The 19,826-nt window shown below is 46.8% G+C and overlaps 1 protein-coding gene across 6 annotated transcripts in view; it reads left to right on the top strand.

Annotated features, from left to right (window-relative positions):
* Positions 1-19,826, top strand: part of INO80 (INO80 complex ATPase subunit) — a 195,538-nt gene that overhangs the window by 6,873 nt on the left and 168,839 nt on the right. For all 6 annotated transcript variants that reach the window (XM_068133886.2, XM_068133863.2, XM_078767152.1 and 3 more), the window contains exons 3-5: positions 8,732-8,931; positions 9,166-9,233; positions 12,804-12,941. In XM_068133886.2, the coding sequence (XP_067989987.1) occupies positions 8,732-8,931; positions 9,166-9,233; positions 12,804-12,941 (406 nt within the window). The remainder of the gene's footprint in view (positions 1-8,731; positions 8,932-9,165; positions 9,234-12,803; positions 12,942-19,826) is intronic.

Below are 19,826 nucleotides of genomic sequence, written 5' to 3'. Positions count from 1 at the left end.
GAAGCATTTTCAAACGAGAACAGCACTCGGTAGAGTGCATACCACTGCCAGGCTGAACAGTTTATGCTTTGTATTCTATTTGTAGGCCTGGTGTTGGCTTAGCGGTTAGGGTGCCGGCTTTCGATCCTAGGATCCTGGGTTCGAATCCCGGTCGATCGCTGAATTAACGCCAGGGGGGTTGACTCAGCCTGTCATCCTTCCGAGGTCGGCAAATTGAGTACCAGCTTGCTGGGATGAATGATCCCGGTGTGTACCCCGGTTTAGAATAGGTACACCGTATCCCTGCGCATCGTAAGAGGCGACTAAGGGTTGGCGTCAGGAAGGGCATCTGGCCATAAAAACATTGCCTCAAACAGGGAACCATGATTGTCATGGGGTCCGCAAGGCTAACCCCTGCTCTAGCGGGGAAAATGGCAGTAAAAACGATCATTCATTCATTCATTCATTCATTCCATTTGTATGGCGGATCTGGATTCCGGACCTGAACCTAAATCTAATCGACTTGTTCTTGTCACCGAACCAACTCGTCCACCAACTTTGGTCATAACAAGTCCACAACGTTTTTAAATATCGTGTTATATATCGCTTTATTCATCGCTTCGCTTATATATCGCTTTATCGTCCACCAAGCAGTATTCAGGATTGCAAAGCAGATAGCGAAAGAGAGGTGTGATGTGATGGGGGTGAGTTGCTTGAAGGATGAAGTGGGACAAATCGTTGTCGACCCAGATGGAATTAAAGGAAGATGGAAAAGATATATGGAAATGCTGTTGAATACAGAGAATGAATGGGATGGCAACATAGAGAGTAACCCAGTTTTAGGACCGGCAGAGAAGATAACTGAGAAGGAAGTTGAGGAAGCGATAAAAGCAATGAAGAGTAGAAAAGCGGGAGGGCCAACGGGAGTTGTAGGAGATATGTTGAAGGCAGCAGGAAGTTGGGGTGTGAAGAGAATGACAGAGATCTGTAATCTGGTGGTGAAACAACAACAACAACAACATGCATTTTAAAGGCCATTTTCCCTGCTAGAGCGGGGGTTAGCCTTGCGGTCCCCATGACAATCTTCTCCATTTTGCCCTATTTTCTGCATCTCTCCTTGTTAACCCCCTTGCCCGCATTTCTTCTTCCACCATCTTTAGCCAAGTCTTTTTCGGTCTTCCCCGTCCTCTGCTTCCTTCTACATTCATTTCCATCACTCTTCTCAACCAGTCACTTTCATCCTTCCTCAACACATGACCAAACCATCTCAACCTGTTCCTCTTCACAGCATCAATCACAGGCTCTATTCCCATCATCTTTCGCAATTGTCTTCCTCTCTCTCAACGATACTCCACACATCCACCGAACCATTCACATTTCCACCCTTTCCAACCTTCGTTGCTGCTCTACGTTCATTACCCATGTCTCGCTCCCATAAATCATAACACTTCTCACACATGCAGCATACACCTTGGAGCCTGGTGGTGAAATCACCTGGTGGTGAAAGAAGGCCGCATTCCAGTGGATTGGGAACTGAGTACCCTCGTCCCTCTATACAAGGGGAAAGGTGACCCTCTGGAGTGTGGCTCGTACCGAGCGATAATGTTATTGGAGCATGGAATGAAGGTATTGGAAAGGGTGTTGGAGAGGAGGATAAGGAAGAAAGTGAAGATCGACGAAATGCAGTTTGGATTCATGCCAGGAAGAGGAACGACAGACGCGCTTTTCATTGTGAGGCAGTTGCAGGAGAAGTACATGGAGAAGAGGAAGAAGTTGTTTCTTGGGTTTGTTGATCTGGAGAAAGCATTCGATCGGGTTCCACGCAAAGTATTGACATGGGCATTGAGGAAGTTAGGAGTGGAGGAATGGTTGATCAGAGTAGTGATGGCAATGTACAAAAGAGCGCGCACAGCTGTAAGGACGAAGGACGGGAACAGTGGTGAGTTTGAGGTGAAGGTGGGAGTGCATCAGGGGTCGGTACTAAGTCCACTCCTATTTGTAGCTGTGATGGAGGTGCTGGCTCAGAACGTAAAGGAGGGTTTACCGTGGGAGTTGTATGCAGATGATCTGGTGTTGATTGCGGAAAGTATGGATGGACTGAAGGAAAAGATGAACACGTGGAAGGAATGTATGGAGACAAAAGGTCTGAAGGTGAATATCGGAAAGACGAAGGTGATGGCAAGTGGTAAAGCATGTGGTGAGGTGGAAAGAACTGGGAAGTGGCCCTGTGCTGTGTGTAGGAAGGGTGTCGGAGTGAACTCCATTCAGTGTACAATGTGCGCTGAGTGGGTTCATCAAAAATGTAGTGGTCTGAGAGGGTCATTAACCAGTGTGGCAGCTACATTCAAATGTAAAGTGTGCACAGAGGGAGCTGCAGATGGAGGAAATGTTGAGTTGGATCTTGGAGACGGCGTGAAGCTGGAAGGTGTGAAAACATTTTGCTACCTCGGAGACATGCTGAATGGAGAAGGTGGATCAGACTCGGCAAAGGTTGCTCGAGTGAGATGTGCATGGAAGAAGTTTCGGGAATTGAGTGGCGTGCTGAGGATGAGGGGAGTGTCGTTGAAGCTGAAGGGAAAGGTGTATGCTGCATGTGTGAGAAGTGTTATGATTTATGGGAGCGAGACATGGGTAATGAACGTAGAGCAGCAACGAAGGTTGGAAAGGGTGGAAATGCGAATGGTTCGACGGATGTGCGGAGTATCGTTGAGAGAGAGGAAGACAAATGATGAATTGCGAAAGATGATGGGAATAGAGCCTGTGATTGATGCTGTGAAGAGGAACAGGTTGAGATGGTTTGGTCATGTGTTGAGGAAGGATGAAAGTGACTGGTTGAGAAGAGTGATGGAAATGAATGTAGAAGAAAGTAGAAGACGGGGAAGACCGACAAAGACTTGGCTAAAGATGGTGGAAGAAGAAATGCGGGCAAGGGGGTTAACAAGGAGAGATGCAGAAAATAGGGCAAAATGGAGAAGATTGTCATGGGGACCGCAAGGCTAACCCCCGCTCTAGCAGGGAAAATCGCCTTTAAAATGCATGTTGTTGTTGTTGTTGTTATATATCGCTTTTGGCCCGATCTCTCAATGGTGAAGAATCGCTTAATATTTAAATAATTATCGTATCCTAAACCGTATTCAGATCTTCACCAAAATTGAACCAAATCTTCCTTGTCACATACCCAACCTCTCCACCAAGTTTCATCCACATCCGTCCACAACTTTTGAGATATCCTGCTTTATATTTTTTTGGTATTTCATGATATTTTATATATGGGTAGTATCGTTTTTGGCCCTATCTTCCAATGGTGAAGAATCACTTAAAAATTTATCCTAGCCGGATCCGAATCCGGATCTTCACCAAATTCTAATCATTTCGTCCTTGTCATATACACTACATCTCTGCCAAATTTCGTCCAAATCCGTCCACAACTTTTTGAGATATCTTGTTCACAGACAAACAGGCAGGGGTGAAACATAACTGCCAACCACCATTGGTGGCAGAGGTAATTAAAGTAACCTAGACAGAATGCAAACACAGCTTCATGGTACATGCCGTTTGAGAAAAGGAAAGACTTTGTTTTCTGAGATTATAGTTTCCACGACTTTGCTTATACAACTGGAAGAAAGTTTCCTGGCCTGTAATTAGATGGATCTGTTTTTGCACTTTTCTTGCATCGGGAGTGAGGTTGCCTGACTTCCAAGCAGGTCGGTGGTGGCCGCAGGCGAAGGCCAAACGAAAGAGACCATCAGCAGAGGACCACCGTTGCCATCTGAGCCTGTCACAGAGGAAGTGATTAGGCTTGCCAGAAAGCAAGTCATTGCTAGGTCCTGTAGGGAAGATGTGCCATTTTGTCGGGATTCAGGTTGGGTCAAACCCACAGATTCACAGCAGGTTTCGGTGACTATGCCATGGCTGGTTGTTGAGCCAATTCATTTGGTAGATTTCTCAGTGGAGATTGAAATCATTGGATGATGCACCATGCAAATGTACAATAGATGGTTATGAAGACGCATACATAACCAGTGGTTTGCATGGGGGTTTAAATGGGTTAATATGGAATATGGGTTATAGGATATATAGTTCTTGACAAAAACAGCAGTGCCACCACCTCCACCATCACTCAGGCAGTCTGGCACATCGAAACAGAAGAGACTATAACGGAGTGGCACTCCCCGAAAAGCCCCACGAAAACTCCCCAAAAACTGACATTGCCCATGCGCGTGAATTCTGGGGGGGGCGCACGTGGGTTTTACCTCATTGGGACACAATCCACGGTCACGGGACCAGTGGGGCTATGGATGGTATGGGCGTGGCGTGTGCTCGGTGGGTGGAGCCACACCCCCTTAAGAGTGTTGGGTTTTGATATATATGATTCCGGAGTTCCGGTCGTTTTTCAATCCATCGGAATAAACGAGCCTTGAACCTGCTATGAGCATCTCGCCTCCTTGTTACCAGCAACTCCTACATTGGTGACCCCGACTGCTCCCGAACGTTTTCGGGGGCCCCCAAACGAACATGGCGACGAGCGCAGTTGCAATTAAGCTGCTGGAGTTTTGGGAACGACAAGCCGCCATTTGGTTCGTGCAAGCCAAGGCCTAGTTCGCCATTAGGAACATTTCTACTGACGACACGAAATATTATCATGTTGTGTCTGCGCTTAGCGGTTCCACGGCGACCAGGGTGGTGAGCCTTCTCCAAAATCCTCCGGAGGGCGGCAAGTACGAGACGCTAAAAACGCTTCTGCTCGACACCTTCAAGCTCACTGAGGCCGAGCGCGCCCGCCAGCTCCTTTCTCTACCCGGGCTGGGCGACTCAAAGCCGTCGGAGCTGATGGACCACATGTTATCTCTCCTGGGCAGCCACCGGCCATGTTTCCTCTTCAGGGAGCTGTTCCTGCAGCAGCTGCCAGGACAGATACGGTCAGCCTTGGCCAACTCGCCCATTACGGATTTCCGCGCCCTGGCCAGGGAAGCAGACAAGTTTTTCTCCGCCAGGCAGCAATGTAGTGCGGCTGCTTGGGATCCCGGCCCCGTCGAGCAGGCGGACACCGTGGCGGCTGCCATTGCGGCCCAGCGGCAGAAGGCCCCAGGCTTTGCTATTTCCACGCAAGGTTTGGCCCCAAGGTCAAGTCATGCCGACCTCCCTGCAGCTTCAGCAAGTCGGGAAACGGGGTGGCCGGCGCTCGTTAACTGCCATGAGTGTCGGCCGTTCGGGCAGTTTGCTGTTCATTTCGGACACCGACTTCGGACGTCGTTTCCTCTGCGACACAGGCGCCCAGGTGAGCGTTCTACCCGCGTCGGCATTGTGCCGGGAGGCACAGCCCCACCATGGAAGCCGCCAACGGCAGTGCTATTCATACCTTTGGCAAACGGACCGTGGCACTGTGCTTTGGCGGGCAGCGGTTTAAATGGGATTTTGTCACGGCGAAGGTGTCCACCCCCTTGCTGGGCGCTGATTTCCTCTGTGCCAACGGCCTATTGGTGGATGTTAAAAATCGGCGGCTCATTAATGCGGAGACATTCAGTTCTCTGCCATGCTCGCCGAGCGGGTCCGCCTCGACGAGGCTTGCGTGCACGCTCCCGACCTCTGATGAGTTCGCCCGCCTCCTCACCGAGTTCCCGGCCCTTACGCGGCCCACCTTTTCGGCCGTTGCCGTCAAGCACGGGGTGGAGCATCACATTCCAACCACCGGCCCGCCTGTCTACGCCCGGACTCGACGCCTCGACCCGGCGAAACTCGCTATCGCAAAGGCGGAGTTCGACAGGTTAGAGCGTCTTGGCATCGTGCGACGGTCCGACAGCCCGTGGGCCTCGCCTTTCCACATTGTGCCGAAGCCGGGTGGCGGTTGGCGCCCGTGCGGGGATTATCGCCGCCTCAACGACGCCACTACCCCTGACCGCTACCCAATCCTGCACATCCAGGATTTTTCTGCCCGCTTGGCCGGCAAAGTTTTTTTTTTCTAAAGTGGACCTCGTTCGTGGTTACCACCGGGTCCCCGTCCGGCCGCAGGACGTCCCTAATGCTTCAGTCACATTTGGCTCGGCGGCCGTAGGGTCTAAAAAATCTACGGCCACTAGCAATTATAGGGCGGCCGCAGTATTTCCACGGTCACACAATGTAGCAGTCACATATGTTTTTATTTTTCGGGTAGCCGCACGGGGTATTTAGAAATTGTGGAGACCGAAAACGTGGGGGTGCCATACGGTCTTTGATTTGATGTCGCACGGTGACCTTAGGGCGTCCCTGCGGCGGCCATATAATTTTCAAGGCAGACGCAAGGTAGCCTCAAGGTGCCCGCAAGGCGACCGCAGGGGGGCCCTAAGGCGAACGTGCGGCCAGACGGACGGTAACGAGTGGGTATATATACCAGTTCTTTTTCATATGTATAACAGCACTTACAGTTGTCATGGCTACGGCTTGTCGAATTGCTACGGCCAACCTAGAAATGAAAAAAGTTATAACTCCGCGCTATAATTCCACGGCGACCCCTACGGCCTGTAAAAGATAGCCATACGCCCTAGGGCCACCCTGAGGCCACCTCAGAAACTCTGCGGCCGCCGCACGTTTCTGTCAATTTACGGGGGGTACGGCCACCGTATCCTAGCCATAGAGCAAATGTGACTGAGGAGTAAGACCGCTGTGATTACACCGTTCGGGCTTTTCACATTCCTACGTATGCCTTTTGGGCTCAAGAACGCGGCCCAGGCTTTCCCGCGTCTGATGGACAGTGTGTTGCGGGATTTGCCGTTCCTGTTCGTCTACCTGGACGATATCCTCATCGCCAGCGCTTCCAGGTCGGAGCACATGCTTCACCTCCGAGCGCTCTTTGAACGCTTCAGTCAGCACGGCCTGATCATTAACCCAGCCAAGTGTTTGTTCGGGGTGGCTTCAATTGACTTTCTCGGCCACCGCATCACGAAGGAGGGGGCCATCCCACTGCCGTCTAAAGTGGAGGCTGTCAAAGGTTTTCCGTGCGCCCCTCACAGTCAAGGCCTTGCAGGAGTTTTTGGGCACGGTGAATTTTTACCATCGTTTCGTGCCCCGTGCGGCCCAGCTGATGCGGCCCAGCTGATGCGGCCCCTTTATGAGGCCCTCAAAGGCAAGCCTACCAAACGCGCCATTGACTGGACCGAGGAGATGGCCAAGGCCTTCACGGACGCTAAACTGCCCCTCGCCAGCGCAACCATGCTGGCACATCCGTCGCCAGATGCACCGATTGCTCTCACCACGGACGCTAAGCGGTTGGCGCCGTGCACGAGCAGTGGGTCAACGGGGCCTGGCAGCCGCTTGCCTTTTTTAGCCGGCAGCTCCGCCCTAACGAACGAAAGTACAGTACCTTCAATCGTGAGCTCCTAGGCCTCTACCTTGCCGAGGAGCACCGTTGCCATCTGAGCCTGTCACAGAGGCAGTGATTAGGCTTGCCAGAAAGCAAGTCATTTCCAGGTCCTGTAGGGAAGATGTGCCATTTTGTCGGGATTCAGGTTGGGTCAAACCCACAGATTCACAGGTTTCGGTGACTATGCCATGGCTGTTTGTTGAGCCAATTCATTTGGTAGATGTCTCGGTGGAGATTGAAATCATTGGATGATACACCATGCAAATGTACAACAGATGGTTATGAAGACGCATACATAACCAGTGGTTTGCATGGGAGATTAAATGGGTTAATATGGAATATGGGTAGTAGGATATATAGTTCTTGACAAAAACAGCAGTGCCACCACCTCCACCATCACTCGGGCAGTCGGGCACATCGAAACAGAAGAGACTATAACGGAGTGCATACCTCCGTCAGGCTAAACAGTTTACATTTTGTATCCCGCTGATATAGGCTGGATATGCATCCGGATCTTCACAAAAATTGAATCAATTTTTCCGCGTCACACAGTCAACCTGTCTACCAAGTTTCATCCAAATCCAAGCGTAACTTTTTAAAATTTCAGCATATTGATTTTTGCCATTCCCATGATTGGGACAAGATATCAACCCCCCCCCCCCCCCCCCCCCCTCCCTGCAGCAAGAGATGGGGGGTTTTGTGATCACTTCTGTGTGTGTCTGTCCAGGCCATAATGTGTTTACCATTCAAGCTTTTCTCATCAAATTTTCAACAAAGCTTTATGATGAGAATATGGAGAAACCAAATTCATAAATTTGCCAAAAGGTCAAAGGTCAGCATCACCTAAAATCATAAATTTTCATCCGGTTGACATGAAATTTGAAGAATTTGCATATTGGGTCCCAGAATTGGTTCACCAATCAAAAGCTAGAAGCCAATTGTTGTTTATTTTATTTTTTTAGATCAATAGGTCAAAGGTTAAGGTTTCACAAAATCATCAATTTTTATCTGATTGACTTGAAATTGGAGCAGGATTTGCATATTGGGTCACTGGAGCCTATTGCTTTTGAGGTGAAAAGGTCAAGGTCGCCGAAAATCGTCCATTTGTTTTTTTTTCCCCCGCTGTTTTTTTCATGTTTAGCATATGGAAGAAGAAGTAGTCAAATACAAAGCAGACGCGGATGGGCTTTGCATTTACAAATGCTTTCTAGTTGAAAATGTACTTAATTTTTACCTTTGCCATGTTCCCTTTTTGCCCTGTTTTACTCATCAAGAGCGTCTCCTATTTCCTTGTTATCCATTCAGCCCTTGTACCTCTATTTCTGCCCGGTTTTCTTGGTGTTCAATAAGTTTTACATGAAATGTGCTTTGTCTGCATCAAGTCCCACTAATTATGGACCCATCAACTCGATGCAGTGACACTGGGAGCAGCAGCGGTAGCAGTAGCAGTAGTGAAGATGAACCAGGCCTTGTTCGTGAGTGGCCTTGGGAGCTCGTTCTGCATCCCCAAGAATCCACTCTGGCATGCAGTGACGGGAAGGGGCTTGTCAAGGAGCATGTCATGACACACAGCAAGGCCGGCCACTCTTCTGGTGCTAATGGATATCTTTCTGCAGGTTAGTTTACAAATTATTATCAATCATCAACTCTTTTGTTGTTTTTTTAACTTTTTTTTTCATTTGTATTGTATTCCAGTCTACCTCTTACCTACTCTCTGCTTTTTAGGTCAACTGTTGCCATTCCTTCCTTTACCTTACCTATTTCCTCCTTCCTTTTTCTTACCTCTCTTCACCAAGCAGTTTCCTTACTTAATTCTTTTAACATGTTTGGTGGTCATTCTGGGATTGCAGAGTTGAAAGTGGAGAAAGCTCAGCTGTACAACTTCAACAAATTGAAGAAGAACAGAAAATGGATGAAGGTATTGAGCTCTAGTTTTCTGGCTATCTGGCCTCTTCTAACTGACATGTCTCTCAAGCAGGAATCCTTTCTGTAATTCACAGACCGGTGTTTGTTTGTGTGTTTGTTGCGCTACTCTTCCTACAGTTCTGGCCTGATTACATACAGACTTGCAACGTAAGATCAGCATGTCCCCAATTATTGTACAGGAGTGTTTAATATTTGAATATTTGCAAGTGGCCTTGGGGAGAGTGAGTAGGGACACAACTTTGCCATTTAAATGTGTATCGTGTAGCGCTGCCTTTAGGTGGCAGAGGGTATTAAAAATCCCCACCGTTTACAGTCCAATGTTCCTGTCCCCACGTTTTCCAGAGCATTGCGGTGTTTTGAATTATAAGCAGTAGGCATCGTTTTGCTTAATGCACGTAACTCAGGTTATTTATTTTTCTTTTCGGGAGTGATTGAGGGAGCTATCAGTTGCATATACACCGCCCAAAATAAAGGTATGCGTCAGAAGAACATTTGCATGCTTACAACAGACAACTCATCAGGCGGGTACTCTGCTCGTGCAAATAATAATTAACATAAAAAGCTGCAAAGTAATATTAACCCTTTGAGTACGGATGACGTCCAGTGCCGCAACCCGCGAAAAAGTTTTGTGTACGGATGACGTTACTACACGTCATCGACTATACCTATAAACAGATCGTCAGTACGTGGTTGCATTCCCGTACCAAAATGCCAAATTAATCCCGTACCGGGGGTATTTTTACCAAAAAAAAGTCCCGTACTTAAAGGGCACTTACACTACGCATCCCCACTGGCACACCACACAACAAAAGGCACTTGCCAAGATTTAAGCATTCAACTTTGCTTCCTTACAACCTCATGCAAATCTTTCATTCAAATGGAGATACCAAACCAACCCGTGAGCTCTCAAAGATTTATTGGCATGACTTATTTGTAGATACATTGTTTACGAGTATGACAGCTGTGTAAGTGTATCTTTGCCAGTGTTGTTTGTTAAGCCCCCCCCCCCCCCCCCCACTACTGCCCATCCCCCTCACCCCATCCCCCTCACCCCATCCCCCTTCTCAATAGGATAGGGGTAGGGGGCTTATATCTGTTGTAGGGTTTCTCTCTACAATTAGTGTCCCCAGTTTTTAATGGTACTCCAGAGTTTATTAGACCTCTAGGTGGACTAACCACCATTTAGGTTTTTATGCCTCCGATTTGGTTTCAGCAAAAAAATTGATTTGGTTTCAGCAAGTTTTTATACCTCTGCTGTCTTGTGTTTTTGGGTTGTCCGTCCGTCTCTGCTGTCTTGTGTTTTTGGGTTGTCCGTCCGTCCATGCGGCAGGGTTAGGTTTTCATTACCACGATGACTCGATACCAACTGAAGGGATCTAATTCAAACTTGGTACAGGTGTGTATAATGATGTAAAGATTAACTGATTAGATTTTGGGTTCAAGAGGTCACAGGTCAGAGGTCCCGTTAGGTGAACATTCTTTTACTGCACTAACTTGTGAACCAGTGATGGGATTTTGACCAAACGGGGTATACATATCAGAGAGAGTGCTAGCACTCTCTATGTAGGGATAATGTGGAAAAAAAAATGTTGGTACTGATACATACAAAACTAAAGTTTGAGTATCTTCTCGAAAAAATCGCTTAGGCTACATATGAGAGCCGAGCTGGTCTGTTCAGCTGATTGTCTCGGCTAGATACTCGCTTGTGCATGCGTGTTCGATATAACTTTGTCTTTTCTTGGGACAATTATTATTCAAAGAAAGATGGAGGGATGGTTTACATGATCATTTCTTACATACTTTTTGGAGTATCATCCCTACATCCTTTTGCATTAGAAAAAAATGTTTTTATTTCTTGTATATTATGATGCAAAGATGAACTGATTAGATTTCGGTGTCAGATGTCATGCCAGGTAAAAATGTGATACTTCAAAACAGCTGAAGGGATTTAAATCAAACTTCGTGCAAATGTGTTAAATGAATTAATAATTAATCTAGGTGGAAGTATTATCCTCTTATGGTATCCATGGAAACCTCCACGTTGCGGACTTCCTCACCGGTCACAGTCAATGTGTGGCCCTGAATGGAATTCTCTCCTCTCCCCTTCCTGTTCAGGCTGGGGTTTCTCAAAGCAGTGTTCTGGGCCCTGTGCTTTTTCTGGTCTTCATCAATGATCTCTCTGACTCTCTGGAAAATCCTCTCTTATCTCTTTGCTGATGACTCAACTCTCTGCCGCTCCATATCTCAACCCTCAGATCGGCAGGCAGCAGCCTCTTCACTCTCTGCAGACCTGGACAAAATCACAGATTGGTCAAACAAGTGGAACATGACTTTCAATCCTGACAAATCTCACACTTTCACTTTGTCTCTCCGAAAAGACTGTTTGGACAACCCTCCCATCTACTTTCTGAACAATCCTCTTGAAGAGGTTCTGTCACCCAAGCTTTTGGGTCTCACTATCTGCCATGATCTTTCCTGGTAAAACTACATTTCCAAGCTGGCCTCCAAAGCCAGTCACTGACTGTGCATCCTCCGTTGTGCGAAGTCCTTTCTGGGCACTTCTGAGCTCCTCACCACATACAAGGCTTTCATCTGCAGCTCAATGGAATACTGCTCTCCTCTCTGTGCTGGTGCTCCTGCCTCACACCTAGCTCGGCTTCACACGGTTGAAACCAAAGCATTCAGAATCATTGGAATCTCCCGCGATGAAGCCGATTCTGAGGGCCTTTCTCTCTCTCTCACCGTAGGCAGGTAGGTGGTCTTTCTGTCTTCTACCGACTCCTCTCCAGCCTTACTCCCCCTGCTCTGTATCTAATCTGCCCCCAAAATATTCCTGCAGGTCGCACAAGATCTGCCATTAACCCTCTTCTGGTGAAACTGCCAAAATCAAGACTCTATGCTCACCTTCACTCTTTCATTCCTCTTTTCTCCTGCTTCTGGAACAAACTCACACACTCTCTTCAATCCTCCCTCCAGGTCTTTAAAACAGCTGTTCGCCACCATCTCTTGTCTTCCCTATCCAAAACTTTGATCTCTTCTACCCCCGTTAAAACACCCCAAATCCACCTCTTTCAATCCACAACGTCTTTCCTGAAATTCCTAGTAGTGAAACTCCTAGTAGTGTTAATTTCCCTTGCATCGTGTACCCCTCCCTCCTCCCCCTCCCTCCCACAGATCTACTGACGTCCTTGTTCTCTTCTGTTGTTGTGCTTGTGTGCTTCCTTCTCCCTCCCCCTCTTGTCTCCCGCTCCCTTCATTGTATGTTTTATGTGTCTGTGCATGTTTTCATGTTCAATGTGTTAGCTCTTACACGAGCCTCGATTCTGTATCAAAAAAATAAATAAAAGTATATCGGTCGACGCAGGATGTCGAAGAGTGTCGTTGTAGTTTTATTTGTATTCTGCTTATTTCATCTTTCCTGCTCATGATGATATAATGAAAAAACTTTTTTTTAACAGCTCCCTTTTTTCCCTTATTCCAGTTTGTCATGGAAGCATGTATATATATCAAGGGGAAAAATTGTAGTATTGACTGGTGTTTTTTACATGCCTCCATCTTGCAGAGCATTCTCTTGAGCGAGCCATCTGATTCTGAGAACGACACGGACACTTCTTTATTTGGCAATGATGAACTGCAGGAAATGCTTCGGCTGCATAAGTTCCGCAAACTGCATCAAAACAAGTACCGTGGTCACAAAGAGGTCAGTTTTCTTTGACATGCAAACGGATCAGCCCTAGGATCACAACCAAAATTTTCAGGTTAAACAAAAGCAAGTTTCAAACATTGACAATAACCATATATCGTCCCGTATCAAATATTTTGTTTATTTTTGATATGTCCCGTATCAAAAATATTCCTGTGTTTTAAAAGCACCATCGAGCAGCATTGAATTTCCCACAAGTTTGTGTGGATGCAACCATGTCTCTTCCATGAATTATTGAAACTAGGGCATGCCCGTACTATATATAAGCTAGGACATGCCCGTACGTGGGTGCCCGTTCCTTGCCAAAAAAAAAAAAAAAAAAAAATTTGTGTAGGGGTGTGTGTGTGTAAACATCCTAGGGCGTGCCCGTACGTGGGTGCAAAAAAACATGCGTGCAAACAACAACAACAAAAAAAAACTTTGAAACCACGTGGCAGTAACGACCACAGAACCCCCCCCCCCCCTCTATTTACATGAATGGTTTGGTCCATTCGCAACGACCACAGAACCCCCCCCTCTATTTACATGAAATGGTTTGGTCCAAAGCGAACGGCTTGCGGTGTTTGGTAAAGAAATCGCCATAGCTCGGTAACTACTTGTCCGATTAATTTCAAACCTTGAAAAGGCACATCCTCGGGTCCCCAGCAATATACCTGGCAAGTTTCAAGTATATCGGACCGGTAGTTGTCGAGAAACAGCGGTCACAGACAAACATACACACATACACACATACAAACACACATACACACATACACACAGAGATTAATGGAATTATAGATAGATGTATCTGTGACATCACATGCATTTTGCAGTCCATCAGGGATCGCCAAACTCCTGAATGATGGCTTATGTTTCGGATTTCTGGTCACTTCAAAGCATATTTGTGAAAAATATTTGGCATTGTGCTGAACTGCCTACTGACAATACAATTCGCAGTGCAGGAATTAAAGTTGGATGTTTTGCATGGATGTTGCAATTGCTATTTATGGATTGCCATTAATTACCACACTAGTAACACACGAATGCCTTTAGTAATAAATGATATTGCATTCATGCAACTGCAATTTAAAATAAACGAGTGCAGTCGATGGTGCATCATCGCAAATCCCCACACTTCCCACCCAAACAAAGCTGAAAGATGTCAAAAGGTTCCACCAGGAATGACCAAATGTCAAATTTGAGTTACATTTTTTTCTGATACTTGCGAAATTCAAAAAAATTAACTATTTGCCATAGAAACAGCAATTAGCAATTTGGTAATTTCGAAAATTTGACCTATCATGTGTTTTGAATGATGCAATGTTGGGAATAACAAATTTGGTTGATACATTTTCTAATTGCAGCCTCAGGTGTTTTACATGTTTTGGATGGCATTGACCATGTAATTGCAGCATCGATAATGCACATGCGTAAAAATAAGCTGTGTAAGTTTGAATATGATATCTTTTAAAAAATTCCTGAGGTTTTGCATCAATAAAATCGCAAAAATCTTTTCTTATAATGTGGCTGAAATTGTTGTTGTGGAAAAAAAATAAATATGAAATTGCAAAAACATTTGATTGTGGTGGAGGTGAAATTGTTGTTGTGGACTTTGCTAACCCCCGCTCTAGCAGGGAAAATGGCCTGAAAATGCATGTTGTTGTTGTTGGACACCATTTTGTCGTTGCCACATGGGGATTTTGATTTGCCACGTGGGGATTTTCTTGTTGCCACGTGGGGATTTTCTTATTGCCACATGGGGCTTTCTCTTCGCCACGTGGGGCTTTCTCTTCGCCACGTGGGGCTTTCTCTTCGCCGCGTGGGGTGCCCTCTTCGCCACGTGGGGCGCCCTCTTCGCCATGTGGGGCGCCCTCTTCGCCATGTGGGGCGCCCTCTTCGCCATGTGGGGCGCCCTCTTCGCCATGTGGGGCGCCCTCTTCGCCATGTGGGGCGCCCTCTTCGCCATGTGGGGCGCCCTCTTCGCCATGTGGGGCGCCCTCTTCGCCATGTGGGGCGCCCTCTTCGCCATGTGGGGCGCCCTCTTCGCCATGTGGGGCGCCCTCTTCGCCATGTGGGGCGCCCTATTCGCCATGTGGGGCGCCCTATTCGCCATGTGGGGCGCCCTATTCGCCACGTGGAGCTTTCCCTTCGCCACGTGGGGCTTTCCCTTCGCCACGTGGGGCTTTCCCTTCGCCAAGTGGGGCTTTTCCTTCGCCAAGTGGGGCTTTTCCTTCGCCAAGTGGGGCTTTTCCTTCGCCAAGTGGGGCTTTTCCTTCGCCAAGTGGGGCTTTTCCTTCGCCAAGTGGGGCTTTTCCTTCGCCAAGTGGGGCTTTTCCTTCGCCAAGTGGGGCTTTTCGCTGTGCTGCCAACCAAGATGAACAGAAATGGAAAAAAAGACAGAAAATTAATGAATTCTGTTTTTCACCCTCTTTGCTTGGTATAGCGATGTTCACTGTTTATAAACAAACCCACCATATCCGCGCATGCACAGCAGCCTGGTTGGCAAAAGCGCAGTGTTTTCGTTTTGCACAATGGCGTTGCTCTACACGTGATCGTTTCGGAGTATTTTAATAGTCTTGACACTGTTGCAAAATCTCGGTACAAATCGAAGTTGAGTTGTAGGAATAATAATAATAATAATAATAATGCATTTATTTTATATAGCGCTTTTCAGGAAGCCCAAAGACGCTTTGACAGAGTGCAAAACATAATGCATAGCAAAACATAAAAACAATTGCAAAAAAGAAGAATCAATAGGGAAATATTCAAAGCACAAAGGAGGGAGAAGGAGAGGAGATAGTCAGGGGTTAGATGCTGTGGGTTAAATGTTGAATGCAGTGTTGAACAGGTGGGTCTTGAGTGATGTTTTGAATGTGGTGAGTGAGGAGGAGTCTCTGATGGTGTGAGGTAGCGAGTTCCAGAGGGTGGGAGCAGCGATGGAGAAGGCCCTGTCCCCCCAGGATCTAAATTTGGTCCGGATGGGGAGGGGGGGGGGGGGGGGTCAGGAGGTTGGTACCAGCAGAGCGGAGGTTGTGGGTGGGAGTGTGTCTGGAGAGGAGGTCAGCCAGGTAGGATGGGGCCAGGTTATGGAGGGCTTTGTAGGTCAAGAGGAGGATTTTGTACTGGATTCTCTGGGAGATGGGGAGCCAGTGGAGCTTGTAAAGGACGGGGGTGATGTGGTCACGGGTCCGGGAATGGGTGAGTAGACGGGCAGCGGAGTTCTGAATGTATTGGAGTTTATTGGTGATTGTTGAGGGTGAACCATAAAGGAGGCTATTGCAGTAGTCCAGACGGGAAGTGATGAAGGCGTGGATGAGGGTTTCTGCAGCCGTGGAGGAGAGGGATGGACGGAGACGGGCGATGTTCAGGTGAATCAGGTTCAGGTGAATCAGGAATGGTGAGGATATTCTTCTGGATCCATTTGCATTGAAAGGATGGCAAAACAATCCATCTTGCTAGCCAGATTTTAACTACGGCGACGTGTACACGTACTTGATCGACACACCGGGTATCTACACAAGGGAGTCACTGAAGGCATTCAGGTCACTAGAGGCATACAATTTTTTTTTAAGTGGTCATCTGAAGCCACTGTGGTATCATGCGATCGGGAATGATGTACCATTCTGCTTTATCAAAGGCAAAGTCATACCATCACAGCGTCTCAACAACAAACCTCATGAGGCCTGGGTGTGTGTGGGGAAGAAGGAAGAACTGCCACTGCCACTCTGCCACTAGAACTGCCACTTTAAAACTGCTGGCAGTGATGACCGGTTTACTCGCACCCACTTTTGATACAACCCCACTTTCATTGGACATGCTTTGACACAACCCCCTTGGATACAACCCCGATACATACACACACACACACACACACACACACACACACACACACACACACACACACACACACACACACACACACATCCCCACGTCCACGCACATGCACATCCACACACACACACAAACACATCCCCACATGCATACACACACAAACACACACACACACATACACACATTCCCAGACCCTCCCCCACCCCCCGCACACACCCCCCCCCCCCACCACACACACACACTCACACACACCCACACAAACACACGCACACATACCCCACCCCCCCCACCCCTAACACACCCCCCCCCCCCCCACACACACACACACACACACACATCCCTCCCCCCCCACACCCACACCCACACATCCACACATGTCAATCCATGCACTGATTGCAGAAAAAGCCATTTTATAAAGAAAATTAACCTGAAATTGCAGAGACAGAATTATTTATTTTATCTGAGAAGCCAAATGATTCTTCTTCTTCTTTAGTTTCTCACAACTTTGTGTGAAATGCGATCTAGTTTAAAAAAGTCAGAATTTGACCAAATCTGTTTCATTCGTTTGTTAATATACCTCACCTATTGACAAATCTTCAATGGGAATTTCATTTGAGGTTCAAATGACCGCGGGAGATCGTGTGATAGTGATCACGTCCTGGAAGGACAAAATGGTGCGTTTCTTCTTCTTTAGTTGCTCACAACTTTGTGTCGAATGCGATCAAGTTTTAAAAAAGTCAGAATTTGACCAAATCTGTTTCATTAGTGTGTTAATATACCTCATCTATTGACAAATCTGCAATTGGAATTTTATTTGAGGTTCAAATGACCGTGGGAGATCGTGTTATCGTGATCACGTCCTAGAAGGACAAAATAGTGCGTTTCTTCTTCTTTCAACAATAAAGACTTTTAGCTTCGAGACCGTACATGGAGAGTGGCTCTGGAATTCTATAGAAACTTATTCCTGAGTTCTTTTCAAATCTATTTGTGCAATTAACAACACAGCAGCTCACAGGCATTGTCCTTGAAATGGTGTCACGTCAATGATCGTAAAACTTCACCACTTCGAGACGGCCAGCATGGTTGGTGTTTTGCCAACCAAAACAAAGAGCGCAGTCATGTGATCGGGTACGTGACGTCACGGTAAACATCGCTATAGTCATGTTCACTATGTTTTCTTCATTCAAAATTTTTGGAGATTAGCAAAACTATACAGTTTTGGAATATTCAGAGCATGAGGAATCCAAAAGTTGGAGAAGGAGAAGTTACATGGAGAAGAGGAAGAAGTTGTTTCTTGGGTTTGTTGATCTGGAGAAAGCATTCGATCGGGTTCCACGCAAAGTATTGACATGGGCATTGAGGAAGTTAGGAGTGGAGGAATGGTTGATCAGAGTAGTGATGGCAATGTACAAAAGAGCACGCACAGCTGTAAGGACGAAGGACGGGAACAGTGGTGAGTTTGAGGTGAAGGTGGGAGTGCATCAGGGGTCGGTACTAAGTCCACTACTATTTGTAGCTGTGATGGAGGTGCTGGCTCAGAACGTAAAGGAGGGTTTACCGTGGGAGTTGTTGTATGCAGATGATCTGGTGTTGATTGCGGAAAGTATGGATGGACTGAAGGAAAAGATGAACACGTGGAAGGAATGTATGGAGACAAAAGGTCTGAAGGTGAATATCGGAAAGACGAAGGTGATGGCAAGTGGTAAAGCATGTGGTGAGGTGGAAAGAACTGGGAAGTGGCCCTGTGCTGTGTGTAGGAAGGGTGTCGGAGTGAACTCCATTCAGTGTACAATGTGCGCTGAGTGGGTTCATCAAAAATGTAGTGGTCTGAGAGGGTCATTAACCAGTGTGGCAGCTACATTCAAATGTAAGGTGTGCACAGAGGGAGCTGCAGATGGAGGAAATGTTGAGTTGGATCTTGGAGATGGCGTGAAGCTGGAAGGTGTGAAAACATTTTGCTACCTCGGAGACATGCTGAATGGAGAAGGTGGATCAGACTCGGCAACGGTTGCTCGAGTGAGATGTGCATGGAAGAAGTTTCGGGAATTGAGTGGCGTGCTGATGATGAGGGGAGTGTCGTTGAAGCTGAAGGGAAAGGTGTATGCTGCATGTGTGAGAAGTGTTATGATTTATGGGAGCGAGACATGGGTAATGAACGTAGAGCAGCAACGAAGGTTGGAAAGGGTGGAAATGCGAATGGTTCGACGGATGTGCGGAGTATCGTTGAGAGAGAGGAAGACAAATGATAAATTGCGAAAGATGATGGGAATAGAGCCTGTGATTGATGCTGTGAACAGGAACAGGTTGAGATGGTTTGGTCATGTGTTGAGGAAGGATGAAAGTGACTGGTTGAGAAGAGTGATGGAAATGAATGTAGAAGGAAGTAGAAGACGGGGAAGACCGAGAAAGACTTGGCTAAAGATGGTGGAAGAAGAAATGCGGGCAAGGGGGTTAACAAGGAGAGATGCAGAAAATAGGGCAAAATGGAGAAGATTGTCATGGGGACCGCAAGGCTAACCCCCGCTCTAGCAGGGAAAATGGCCTTTAAAATGCATGTTGTTGTTGTTGTTGTTGTTGTTGAGGAATCCAAAAATTGTTGGCATTTCCACATTTCATTAGCATTTCCGCAAATGTTGGCATTTCCGCAGACACCTGCATGGCCGCCATTTTGGATTTTCAAAATGGCCGCCATAAAATACATAATTTGTGCTATCTCGGCTTCTAGTCAACCTCGAATCTTATTTAAATATGCTAATCCTATGTTTTCTGGGTCAGGAAAACCATTGGTGGGATCATTAGACTTCTAATCCGAACACTTGCTTCACTTTTAGGACTTTCCAGATGACACTCAGGACAGTGATGAAGATCTGTAAAAGCATATTCCTGAACGGTATAGACCTAGTAGATCCTGTGTATAGGCTGCTTTCAATCTGATACTGAATCTGATTATAGTTCAATCTGATACTAACAAGGCTGCTTTCTTGCTTTATAAACCCATACCTATAACTTCAAAGGACTTGCAATATCATGTATTATGTAATACAGTTATATCACAAATATAAAGACAATGGT

This window comes from Myxine glutinosa, chromosome 1, assembly GCF_964187855.1.
Source record: "Myxine glutinosa chromosome 1, kmMyxGlut1.1, whole genome shotgun sequence".
NCBI classification, from domain to species: Eukaryota; Metazoa; Chordata; class Myxini; order Myxiniformes; family Myxinidae; genus Myxine; species Myxine glutinosa.
Note: the sequence above shows the minus strand (reverse complement) of the source record. Positions and strands in the feature narration are given on the sequence as shown.